The sequence below is a fragment of the Copadichromis virginalis genome, linkage group LG3, assembly GCF_057382275.1.
Source record: "Copadichromis virginalis isolate Kocher_CV1m ecotype Utaka linkage group LG3, C_Virginalis_male_GT1.1, whole genome shotgun sequence".
NCBI classification, from domain to species: Eukaryota; Metazoa; Chordata; class Actinopteri; order Cichliformes; family Cichlidae; genus Copadichromis; species Copadichromis virginalis.
This window is the reverse complement of record NC_140620.1, coordinates 50,382,372-50,396,087: the sequence shown is the minus strand read 5'-3', so window position 1 is coordinate 50,396,087 and position 13,716 is coordinate 50,382,372. Positions and strand designations below refer to the sequence as shown.

At 40.0% G+C, this 13,716-nt stretch overlaps 1 protein-coding gene across 8 annotated transcripts in view; it reads left to right on the top strand.

Moving 5' to 3' along the window:
• Positions 1-13,716, top strand: part of mark2b (MAP/microtubule affinity-regulating kinase 2b) — a 48,141-nt gene that overhangs the window by 10,561 nt on the left and 23,864 nt on the right. For all 8 annotated transcript variants that reach the window (XM_085451542.1, XM_085451544.1, XM_085451547.1 and 5 more), the window contains exons 2-3: positions 10,723-10,893; positions 12,498-12,551. In XM_085451542.1, the coding sequence (XP_085307668.1) occupies positions 10,723-10,893; positions 12,498-12,551 (225 nt within the window). The remainder of the gene's footprint in view (positions 1-10,722; positions 10,894-12,497; positions 12,552-13,716) is intronic.

Genomic DNA, 13,716 nt, shown 5'->3' with positions numbered 1-13,716 from the left:
ACTCTCTTTGTCACGTACACTTTTTATGTGCTTTGATCTTGGGTTGAAGAAAAGAATTACGGGAAGGAAGAGAGCACAACGGGTAATAAAAGAAAAGAAGTATGAAGAAGAAACCAGCATTAAGATAGATGGCAGGATTTAGGAAGTGACAAATCTCCATGACAACACAGCCATCATGACTTCAGCTTGGTGTGTGTGTGTGTGTGTGTGTGTGTGTGTTCCCTCTCACTCAGAAAGTAGAAGTAATGCAGCTTCTGTCTGTAGTTGTTCTGTGTGTAGTAAAGTAAGTTTGCACATTGAGTCCAAATGTTGTTGGGGGATTGAATCCTTGATGCAATAGCAAAGTTTTTATGACTTTAAGACTTGAGTTATAACTGTTGTCCCCATATTACCTAATTTCATATTAGAAATGTGCACTAGTCAGCTAGACATGTAAACATTGCTGCCTTTGCTAGTCAGAACCAGAAATGCTCGTTAAACTAAATATTCTTTTTTGGAATAGGATTATTTTTGTTGCATCATTTGCTGGCTTTAAGATGCTCTGCAGCAGCCTCCTATTGGAGCTGTATTTCTGCTAGGTGGAAAGTTGTGATGGATTACAGCTGTGAAAAGCAGCACATTTCTGCACTGTTTTGATCTAGAAAACCAAAGGTGGTATGTAGCCTGTGTCATAGTAAGCTGACATAACCGCTTGGTAGAAGCATCGCATAATTCTATTCATGAAGAACGCTGCTGGTGCTAGCATTTAGACCAACCCTTGGCAAACTGACGTGGCATATGCATGCCAAAAAGTGCTTATAGGAATATGATCAACGTTTTCAAATCGCACACGAATGGGGACCAGCAGCTGCTTTCAGCTGCTTTTTCACAGGGCGCCTGTGTTGATGCCATGAAAAACAAACTGTGCTTTAAGTATCACCTGTAGCGAGAGCTGCAAGAAAAGATTATTTTGGATAGTCAACTAATCTGCCAAATTTTTCTTTGATTAGTCAATGATTATTTCAGTAACTGTTATCACCACTTTCTGTGGGCAAACCTCCTGTTCCAGGTTCCAGTACCTCACCTGCTCAAGTCTGCCCAACTGTGAATATCACCCTGTTGTCTGGTCCCACGGGCAATAAAATTAATGACCCAGGAAACACGTGAATTTGAAAATAGTCAAAAGTATTTTAACATCACTTAATAGGACCGTCAGAATAAAAATTAAATAAATAAAAATAGCAAAAATGAAAGTGCTAGTAATGTTTAAGCAAAAGCTAATGTACAAATGGGGAAACTAAAAAAAGCTTTGAAAGTTCATGAGTTTACAATTACAGTGGACATGCTAACGATGCTCTCTCTCATGACTTCAGCCATTTGTAGCCACTCCTGTTTAATGGCTTACTACTAGCTAACAAAATTGAAATGGTGTTCGCTTAGCAAACATCATTCGGACAAGTTTCTGACAGGTAAGCTAACATAAACACTACTGTACAAACATTAACATAAACTAATTTAACTATTCATTCTGAAACGTCACAGCTCCAGGGTGATGACGTTTTAAATGCTCGTGTGCTGCAGCACTGCTGTCGTGGAAGGAAATGTCCACGTTGCACAGTCTGCTTTAAATTAGTTTTCTGTCAAATGCTTTCACAATTTTTTCACAAAAGAAAAAAACATATATATCTTGTTTCCATTTTCTTCCGTCCTTTGTTCTTCTTCATTGGTATTGCGTGCGGTCTTGACAGACGATACAGGCGTTACTGACCCCATAGCTTCCTGTAGTGTATTGCGGTTACAAAAACGCATTTATGTGACTTAAGGATATAACTCAGCGTCGACATCATCGATTACAACGACAAATCGTTGCAGCCCTACCGATAGGACATTAGCTTACTGCACAGCATTCAAGGACATTGGTAGTGAGCAATTGGGGGCAATAAACTATAGCTTAATAACTTTGTTTCTTTTTATAGCAGCGTGGCTGCACTTGATTAAGCCCAATTTAATTTTTATTAAATAAGATTAAGTTTGGACAAGTGTATTTAAGGAGGACTGCTCTCATCAACTACACATCTTGCCGCCAAATTACAGCAAGAGGCTCGTTACAGACCACCTCAGATTTCCTCACATGGTAAATTGGCTATTTGAAGGCAGCGTACAAGCCTGTTAGTAAGATCACATGTAACTGACATCGCAGCAGCTCTTTTAATGAAGTCAGAGAATCTGGCTGGGCTTGAAAATTTTCCATTTTTCTTGTTTGGATGTACAGGCTTTCAATTACAGCTGAGTATTGTTGTAAACGGTCTTTAAAATTGAAGAAAAGCGAAAATTCTGAGTTTTAACTCTGGATTTAATTGGAAATTGTCCAGCTCCATGCCCTCTTTATAAGTTATAAGCTTTATTTTTTGATTAATTATCAGCTGTTGTTTTCTTCATTTGTAAGGTTATATTCATTACAAATTTATGAAGGAGTAATGATACCTAGAAAGCACGGTTCAGTATAAACCTGCCATGGTTTGGTACATTTCTTGGCTAAATCACTTAAATGCTCCATACTGTCAATAAGAAAATACTCAGCTCTTTACTCTTCACTGCAAAGCAAATAAAAGTGCATTCTACATATAATGAACAGAAATAAGCAATTAAAACTAGCGATGAAGTAGCACTAGTTTTCTACTTTTGTTAACACTGAGGACATGGCTCGTTGTGTAGACAGCTGATTGTCTCCCTGCTTATCAGCTGATTTGTAGGTTTTTGCTTTAGGGTAAAACTACAGATATTGATGTGTTGTCAAATAGGAAACTCAGCTCATTACTCATGCATTAAAAAAAAAAAAAAATGAAAAAATTGTTTATCAGTTACTTTTCAGTCTGAAATACTACAGTGCAGTGTGTTGTTTCAAGCTTTCTCTGAGCCTTCAACAACAAACTGAAGTTGTCTTTAGACAAGAATGAAACGAGTCACAAATTTTTAGTTAATCATTTCAAATGAGGGGGAACATTGCGAGAATGTTTAATTGTTAACAGCAGTTTGGGATGTGCAATTTAAAAATGTAATTTGGAAAGAAAAACAGCATCTAATAGTAGCTGCCAGTGTACCATGTTAGTTGTTGCCAACATTGGCAACAAAGTTGCAAGGTTTTAATTGTGTGTAATTGCATTAGTTGACATGTCTTTGTCATAATGCCGCTTTTTTAGAATTAAACTCGCACAGTTTGTTACTCTACAGAGATGTAACAAAAATAATCCTTCTATACTAATTTCAGGCCGTTTCTCTTATAAAAACTAAAACTTTCAGTTGTGATTACAATTGAATGTACACTTAACACTTAATCAGTTTAATAGTTGATAATTAACTGGCGTCTGGTAGTGGTAAACTGGAAAGAATGAACAGTGTCTGTTTCTCTTAATGTGCTGCAAGTTGGGTAATTTTAATTTCTTACCCTAGCTCAGTTTGTAATGATCATTTTTCTTGGTGTGTTTAAAGTTCACCTGTTCCCTGTTTTTTAAACCTTAGGTTAGCCCTCTGTTGTTGAGGTCAGTTGACACAGGCCAATCTCACATTTGGTTTCGGCTGTCCTACTATTAGTGCATAACGCGTACTTCTTGTGCAGCCCTCCCTTACTTTCGTAACTGCACTGTTGTATTTAAAAGAAAAAAGGCTGAATCTGATTGCCTTTCTCCCAGAACTCAGACTAGTAAAGGTCAGTGATTGGAAGTCAAAACACAGGCAGTACCTTAGATTAGCTCGACTGCTTTGTCTGTGTTGTGGTCAATTGCAAATGCTTGTGCTTACAGTGTAACAGAGAGTGGATTTAAGCTGCAAACATCTTGTCAGTGACTTTCCATCTTGAGTGTGTGCTGGGAGGTGTGTTTTAGTTGGACTGGGTCTGAACACTATACTGCCATTATATTTGTTTTAGAACAGGGCTGTCCTCACTGCAGATTAGTTGAGACGCGGTAGCCAAAAAAGTGTGGCTCTGAGTTTTGCGGGTGGCTTATCTTCCTTTATTTCATTGTACTGCAGATGTGTAACAGGTTGGTAAACCTTGTGAACTTTCACAGCCAACCTTGTATTAAGTAACAACAATATGAAACGGCCAAATTACAAATGAACTAAACTGTAAATTCACTAAAATTTAAATATAACTTTGAATATGGGCATTTATTTATAGTGGGGAAAGGGTACATCTGAGTAGTGTCCTGTGTCACCCTTACTGCACAGGCACACAGTTTCTTTTAGTATGCCTTAACAGTGTCCCCACAGTCTTAAGTTGCAAAGTGTATGAAGATAATTAAAATAACCCCATGGTATCATGTATTGCTTTAAAATTCATTACTTTATACAAACCAGAAACTTGTGTAAACATGTTAATGTTTGTGTGTTACTATAAGGAAGTGGCTTACAAAGCTGTCAAGACATGTGCACAATGTGCACGTTTTGGTTTTAAGCATTCTATAGATGCTGCAATGCAATCGCCACAGGAGTGTTTAACTAAGAGATAATAAAAATAAAAGTTTTACAGTCCATATTTGGACTCGTTTTTTGTTTTTCATGTCAGCAACATGAATCTCCAAGTACTGTCTTGGAACAGAAGCACATAGTTGGTCCAGAGAAAGTTAGGAGTCACCATGGCAACCAAGAAAGTGAAGTTTTTAAAGAAGTGGCAGCTGTTGTAAGTTTTAACCCAAGCTTGTGGTTTGGTAAACCTGACCCAGCAGCTTTTGATGCCTAAACATAACCAACTTGTTTTTCACATTCAAACCTAAACACGCCCTCTGTACTCCATACACATGACTAATTTGTTTTAGGATAATGCAAGAACTTAATTAGGCAACAGCATTTTAATTATTAGCGTATTTAAAAATGATAAAAATCTGAGATATTAATGACCTGAATTTTGGTCTCTGGTAAGACAGCCATCTCTGCCACCAGAACCTCCAAATTGTGCAAATGTTCACACTGATGGCTGGTTGATGGATGGTTTGTGTGGTTTTCAGTTGGTAGTAGTTAGAATTTTTTATTTGAAAGTGGAAAAACGTCAGTTGTTCATGTATATGTAAGAGAAGTCATGTGCAGGCATCGAAAGTAAATGGTGGTAAATCTTTCTTGAGGAGCATGGGGGGGGGATGTTTAAAGTCCAAAAATTCTAATCATTAGTTTTGTAGGTTGTGACTATTTCATGAGATGACACGAGAATGAGTTGACTTGAAGTTGTCTGTAAAATCTGGACTAAATTAACTCTCAGACCTCTGAGATAGCATAATTGAATATTTCAGTTTGAAAATTAAGACTTAAAAGCATGCAGCTGGTTTCACTGGAAAGGTTTTTTTTTTTGTTTTTTTTTCCAATTTCATCCTTAATGTCCCTCATTAATGTGCTGGTATTAACTAAGGTTTAGAATTGTGCCTTTAATTTCTGTCCTTATTTTAGCGTTGCTACGTAGATCTGTTGGGATTTTTGTCTCCAATTTACTACCTAAGCTTTTTCCACTGAGAATAGGATCAACTCTCCAATGACCTCTGATGGTCTTGACGGACATGAAAATGTATATTACGCTGAGTCTTTGTGTGGTTAAACTCTTGTCTAAACTGTGTATATTACCAGTTCCACGTTGGTATTCATGAGTCAGAATCAACTTCAGAGTAATATGAGTAGAAAACAATGATGTCACTTATTGTCCTCCGACACGTCTATAATTAAAACTGGGGGAAGTGAGTATGCATGTGTGTGTATACTGGGGGAGGGGGTTTGCATGGTCTGCAGCTGCCCAAAAATGAAGGAAGAATCAGACGACAAAAATAGTCAGACATGAAAGAGGATAGGAGAGGAGGAAGACTAAAGAGCAGAGAGGTGTAGGAAGCATGAAGGAACTTGGAGGAAACGCACTTGAATTGTAAAGACCAGTATTTGCCCTCAGAACTAGTTTGCAGGACGTGCTATCCCAGCAGGAATCTCCACTGATTGTAGCTGTTTAGAGCAGCCACAGTCCAGTGGCCGAGCGAAAAGTCGGCTATCACAGAGTCAGTGAGGATGCGATACTGTTTAAAAAGCCGAGCTAATTGTGCACTTCACATGAAAAAGGCCACAAATACAGTAAACAGGCGAAAAAAGGGAGAACTAGATGAAGTGGTACAATGCCCCTGCACTCTCTCTCTTCATCTGGGTGTGAATTTCAGATGGTATCGCCCTCAGAAGTGAAGTTTCATACTTTACACTGCCTCGGTTAGCCCGTTTACTTTAAATATGCTTTAATGTTCTTCTGGCTTCTGTTTTCGTGTGTCAGTTTCTGTTTTAATGTAATGTATCAAATTGCGTTGTGACAGCAGGCACGCATTAGCCCTTTGAAGTGTCTCTCACATTTACATTCAGTCATTGTTTATGAACTAATGTTAATTAATACAAAAAATAGAACCATCTTTACAACTCCCAAAGATTATGCAGAGTTGCTCATTCACATGTAGATATTGTTCAGTAACCTTGTTGTTACCTGAAATACTATGTGTTTAGAAAGGGGCTGTCCCTGGAGTCTAACATGCTTTTATGGACAATCGCACTGTGGTAGGGAGCTAGAAGTGTAACATCCAGCAATCGGGCAAGAGTTCAGGTCTTCAGCGCGCGTGTGGAAAAATTGGCTTAAAGTGTGGGAAAGCATCCTAATGACAAATTGTCCAGTCTTAACCTTATAGTCATCTAGATTTTCCTCTCCTTCAGCAGGAAACTAAAGGATTCACACTCCCACAGACTAAACTTTTGCATTTGCAGTCTCAGTTCAGTGTACGCTTGTCTTTTATTTTTAAAGTTGCCACCCAGAAATTAAACAGCGTGAATGACTCCTGCTGCTGTCGCTCTGGCAGACACAAATTGACAGTTCCTTTACTGCTCAGCAATCGTGATTACAAACTGTTCTCAACTTTACACCGTCACTGTATTGACCCCAAAGCGTGCACAGCTGAACAGTGGCAGTGCTGTGCTGCACCTGTGCTCTCGATGCAGTTTCTTCTGGATTCACAGAGCTGTTCCTCTTTATCTCCTCTTGCTGCATCTTCAGAAGTGTATCTCTGATGGGGATTTTTTTTAAATGCAGATTGGAGACTAGAGAGCAGCCCTCAAACAGGCAGCGTTGCTATAACTTTAATGCAAGTAAACATAAAAATGTAATGCAATGTGTGGAGGATTACTGAAGTTTGGTTAGTTGACATAACCTGATGCACTTCCTCGTGGTAGCTGCAGAGCTGTGGTTAGGCCGTTATAACCGCATTAGGGAACATGTAAGATGGGGGTTAAATTGTTCCTAATAAGAGGCAGGCAAATGCCATCATGTGACAGGAAGTAGACAGAAAACAGACAAAACACCTGAAACGACCTTATCCACAACACAAGGTTAGTCATTCTTTGTTGCCGTGTGATAAAGTCCTGATCCTAAGATTAGCGTCCACACTGAAATCTTAGATCGCTTCATAGTGTTTCTTTTCTGAAGCATTCAAATATTTGACACGTGGAACATCGCGATGTCTGTTTTTCTCTCTATCTGGCTGTAGAGTCTGAGGCTGACAGCTGAGCAGGTTTCGGTTCACTGCAAATGTCTCGACTCTTCCCATGATTTACAGTGTCTCCATCGCCACTCGTGTATTGTAATGCGGTCTGTTTGTGTGCAGTTGTCTTTATTTATTTAACACAGAATGGTTGATTTATTTTCTTAGTCATTGTTGACAGCGACAGCTTCACCTGTCAGTCTGGCTGGTACTGTCATTTCAGTCATATCCGCTGCAGTGAAGTCAAAGCACACATCACTGATTCCTGCAAACAGTTCAGTCATGGAAATGTACAGTTTCTTGTCTAGCTGAAAGTGCACTGAGAAGAAAAAGCCATGATGTGATTTCCTATGTACACATGGAACGTTATTGCAGTATAAGAGAAGTACAGCAATTTTATGTCGTATACTGGGATATTTGTAATTAGAGCTGTTTATATATAGTAGAGCTAATTTGTTAAATTTTGTGGTTTTTATAATGTGTTGTGTTACGAACTCTGAGGACAGCCCAACTGATGTAGAAGCTTTGCACCGTCAGATTGGGCCTCATTGTCTCAAGTAATGCCCACACTGGACATTTTGTCTGTCTCCCTCTCCCACATGTTCCAAAAATAAAAATCATTTGCTTCGCCCCTCACATAAGTGCACATAAGCCCCCTTCTCCTGTCCTCTGGGCTTAATGTAGCTGTCATTTGTTTTTTTTATCTCAATTCCCCCGATTGTGTTGGAGCTTAATCTGGCCTATTATATGTTATGCAGGTCTGCACTGTCAGGATGAGGATGCTTGAGCATGTGTGCGCGGGGGTTTGTCGGGACGCAGACGTTAGATCATACCATCTGGAGCAAGGAACACGCAACCATAGTGAAGTAATCACGGTTATCTTTCTTTCCCGTGGCACAAGATTTGCTAACGGTGAAGATGGTGTTGATAAAAACGTGGTCTGAGGGTATTTTGCAACCCAACGGCAGCTTCTCATTCGCGCAAGCCAAGGGGAGATAATTGGGTGATTAAATGACCGGTCAGTTTGTACTGACATCTTTACTCTTTACCAGCAGTGTGAATTTCACCTGACGCTTTCTTCTGTTGGTATCAAATCTCTGTGAGATGTGTGCAACTCACACCCTCACCTTTGTGTGTATTCTAGTGTGTGTGTGTGTGTGTGTGTGTGTGTGTGTGTGTGACTCGTCACCCTGGAGCCAGTCGTTCTCTCCTCTGACCCTGATCCCCGTCACCTGTCTGCTCAGATCACACACACAGACACACAATTGCTGTGACCCTTTCCTGGAGCTGAAATCCAATCGCAGTTGCCAGCCATACAAAACTTGCCAGCACAGCAAGGTTGTGTTTTTCTTTTTTTTTTAAATGTTGGGGGGTGTATGTGTTTGATTCGAACAACTTACTGTCTGCTTTGAGATGAACGAAGGCTCAGTACGACCATGTTAAAGGACTTAACACGTACACATTGACCTTGGACTGAGTCGTGCAAAGAACTTAAATGATGTCTAAGCTTTTTTCCAAAAAAGCCCAGTAGCTGAGTTAAACAGTAGTTACACAAAATATCAAATGTTACAATTCAGAAACTTTTCCTAAATCACTGAAAATATGCTGAAAAACAGTGTTTCATAAAGTCCATCAGCTACATTAAATCTTTTAGTAATATGTAAACATGCTTGTGAAATCTCAGTATGCAAGAGACAAATCCGAAAACCTAATATTAGATGATCTTCATGTGGGACTGCACTAAAAAATGATGTTTCTGTACTCGAACTCGATGGATCGGCTCAGAAACACTTGGAACATCTTTATTAAATGGATCAGTATTTATTTCCTGGTTTTCTACTCTGTATGAGTAAATGCAATTAAAATGACTCTGGGGTAAAGCAGAGAATTGCCATTTTCTGTGATGATATTGTGTGATAAGTGCAAAAGCCACAACTATCTCATACGTCTTGTAAGGCACAGTTTATGCTGAACCATATTTACAAATTTCAGTGCCACATGCTGATGTTCATGGTTTTTTGGGGAAGGCCTTGCATACGTCATCGGGTCCTAATAGCATGCTAAATGTATACCACATGTATGGCTAGCGTAATGGTCTGGGTGCCCTACAGTCCAGACCTGTCACCAGTTGGACACAAGGCCCCAAATTGTTAAAAGCTGAGAATATGTAAACATGTTGAGACTGGGGAAAAATATTTGGCTTTGAGGAAAAAAAATCTACTTAGTAACTAAAAACTTGTTGCTTAAAAACAGGGTCAGCATGTCTAGATTATAACCAACCTCTAAGGGTCTGCTTTTCCTAGTGATGTAAACTTGAGACTGAGCGCACAGGTTTGTGTTGTGGGGATATCCGCGTACCTGCTAGGCAACAGACTTGAAGAAAACCTCTGAAGTGCAACAGGAATGACTACTCGGCCGTCACGTCTCCAGCTGCCTGTGACCACAACAGAGGATAATTGAGGCTTAAGCCCACAGTGGTAGCGCCTATCCTCAGTACATAAGAGAACCAGTTTATCAGACTGTTAGCTTAGTTTTAGAGTTCAGCAGTTCTCTGACGTCTACACATGCCTAAATAATAAGCACTGTCATAATGTGGTAGGTGCTACAGGGAAAACTGTGAATTTGAATCTTAAATGTTAGAAAGGGTGTAATGTGAGCAGTCCACCAGCAGAACCGGTAACCTATACAAGTTTTAATAGGAGAAAAAAGGGGAGTTTCCATTTCTTGCTGTATTTTTAATCAGCATTTGCTTCCCAGCTATTTACAGATTTTCTTACATCTGAAGCAACAGATGTGGCGTTTTCTCTATAATGGTGACAGCTGTCGGATGAGGACGGTTTCCAATTACATCTCTAGGTTTAAAATGCGTTATTACTGTCTTCCTCCAAAAGTTCACAGAAAAAAACGTGTGTTTGTGTGTGATGCTTATTTTGTTTCACTTGGGTAATTGTTATATAATCACTGACCCAAATGCTTTAAAGTTGTGTCCTTTTTTTTTATTTTTTATATATAATCACTGATTCTGTGTTCTTGCAGTTTTAAGGAAATAGGGCTGGTCAGTGGCACTAAAAAGTCAGCGAATCACAAACCTTTTAAATGCCCTGTAATTTGTGCTCTGTCATGTTTCTTAGTTAAATTTCTTTAGCCTTTTGCTTACAAGTCATTACATTGTCTTTATGGTTAAACTGTACTCCCTCTTTCACAGGAGTCCAAGTTATCATCTGTCCGCTCCAGTACGTCGCGAGGTCGAAACTCCGTGGCCACGACCACATCAGACGAGCAGCCGCACATCGGTAACTATCGGTTACTGAAAACCATTGGCAAAGGCAACTTTGCCAAGGTCAAACTGGCACGACACGTCCTCACCGGAAAAGAGGTAGGCATGAGTGCACGCGCCCACACACACACACACACACACACACAGGCTAGATTGGACTGTACGCTTTAATCTTATCCTGCGGTTCCACTTACAGAGTCGTTCTGACTTTGTGAACTTGGCTTTTATTTTTAGCTGCTTCGATCACATTCAGGAGAAATGCTCTAGTATTGACTCTTTATTTAACCAGAAACAGGCTCGTCAGTGTTTCAATAACAAACAGGCTATGCTAGGGAAACTGCTGAGACATGCTGTCATGTTGTGATGATGAAACCTGATGATCACTGCTGGTGGTGATAATAATAACAATAATAATAGTAGTAATAGTAATAATAACAGAAATGGTAATAATAGTGTACTTATTGACAATACAAGTATACCTGGTAATTAGACTTTGACCGAAAAGAAGCCTCAACCTTTTCTTTCCAGTTAGCAAAGATGGTAAAAAGCAGGAAAAATGGCTGCTAAGTGTTAATCTGTCTTCCTGGTTGCTGAGTGTAGGGGAGGGTTCATGCTGTGCTACACAGTTTGGTCTGAGGCTTGCATGGCTTTGGAGACAGTGCATCTGCTGCAGGAGATTAGTTCACCATTGTCAGCCTGAATAGAGACGCCCTAAATGTCTCCGGTTTACTTTGAATTCCAGATGTGATGTAACCCGGTGATCAGTCCCTTTAAGGGAAAAGCTGGGACTGCAGTGAGCCCATGCTTGGTTCTGTCTGTTGCCCAGTCAAGTCGGCTCTCCAACTGTGTGTGTGTGTGTGTGCATGTTTGTGAGTGTGTGTGAGTGTGTGTGTGTGTGTGTGTGTGTGTGTGTGTGTGTGTGAGAGAGAGAGTGGGGTGGGCGTGCTCTGTCAATGTGTGACAACTCTGTGCCTGACACCCTGATAACATGCCATGTGACCTGCTGGCTGGCGCACACGCACTCTCGCACAAAACGAAAACAAGGGATAGTCAGAGGGCACGAAGGAGTCAGATAGACGAGCACGACCAGAAACGGTGAAAGAAAGACGTTAGTTGACAGGGAAAGACAATAATTGGACTGAGGAGTAGCCCTCCCTTTCCCATGTCCCTTTGAAGACACGATTCTTTGTTCCCCCTGCCTTCATGTCCTCTCTCCTCATTTTCTGCGTCATCCTCTTTTTCCTACAGCTCTCATTTTGAATCCATCCCATCTGTGCATTTCTCTCTTTAAATATATTTTTTTCCTCTGCGGCTATTTTGATTATTTGTCTTTGCCCTTATGGCTTTTTGTTTTTCAGTCTCCCTTGCTGGGGACTGCTGTTGGATTATGAGCTGTAGGCCCTTAAAATGGCATGGATAAAAAGCATGCTTGAGCTTGAGAGTGTGTGTGCCTCTCTCCTATTTTCTATCCTATTATGCAACTATCACCTGCTGCGATTGTGTATTTATCACTTAATGCTGTGAAATTGTATCGTGTGTGTGTGTGTGAGATGTGTCCCAAAAAGAGAGAAGTGTGTGGACATTTGTGTTTGTGCGTGGCTGTCGCAGGCTGTGGTTTTGTGGGTTTGTGTGAGCAAAATGTGCCATAATAAATTAATCAAAGTGTAATGACAAGTGAGCACATTCTTGCTTCTTGCTTCTAGGTGGCTGTAAAGATCATAGATAAGACACAGCTCAACTCCTCCAGTTTGCAAAAGGTGAGTTACCTTGCTTTCTTTCTCTCTCACACACACACACACACACACACACACACACACACACACACACACACACTCCCAGCACAGAATTTAAACCTCAGTCCTTCTCATCCCTTTTCTCAGAAGTCATTTTAAGCCACTCTCCCTGCCCCAAGTGTCTTTTTCTCTCGTTCTCCCTCGCTCTCTCTGGCTTTCTGAAGTGGTCTAGTTTTCGGAGAGAGTTTTAATTACAGGAAACAAGCTGCAATTACTTCCTTTGATCGTGGCAGGGTGGGGTCTGTCCACTTACACGCACACACTGTCTAACCATGTATACGTGCACACTGAATGCACACACCAACCACTTCACAGACATATATATATATATTATAACATAACATAACATAGAGTATGTACTTCTATAAACGCCGACGCACAGATGATAAGGAAATGTAAAGACGAAGGGAAAAGGTCACATGGAAGTTAGAACAGGAATTGGCAGGGAATGCTAGTTAAAATACGCTATCATATCTTGAAGTGTCTTTTTCTTTCTTTTTCTTTTTTAAACATTGATTTATATAAAGGCCGAACTAAGAATACGTCAGTCTGAAGCCTCAAGTCTCTAAATCTAAAAAAAAAAAAAAGCCAAGCAGTTTTAGTTTCATTCAGCATAAGATTTAAATATGTTTACTGTGGACTATATAATGTGGCGGATTAGTACACGTTTGCACTCCAGTGCAATGTGGCTCATTTATCTGTTTTATTTGGGTTATCAAACAGTTAATACAAGTTAGTTTGGATTGCAATCCAAACTAAGAGGCTGTATTTTTGTGTATTTTTTCTTCTAGCTGCATAGCACACAATAGGTGCAACAGTGTAGCCGCTTTCATGTTAACATAAGCATAAACTCAGCTTTAATGTTTTGATGTCGTTTTTAGATTACGCTCAAGGACAGCAGTCTTTGAAGAAGGTAACACTTGTAACAAAGCAATAAATATTTTACACTGAGATGCTGCTTTAGTGGTGCATTTAGGGCTGTTGGTAACTTTAATAGTTCCTGGTTTGCATAGTTTTTATATGGATAAATAGTTAATGTGCCCATAAAGTGCTCAGTCGGCCTCGCTTGACCTTATCTGCTGACTCAGAAGAAATATAATGAGCAGGGAGCAGCGCATCTTTACGCCCT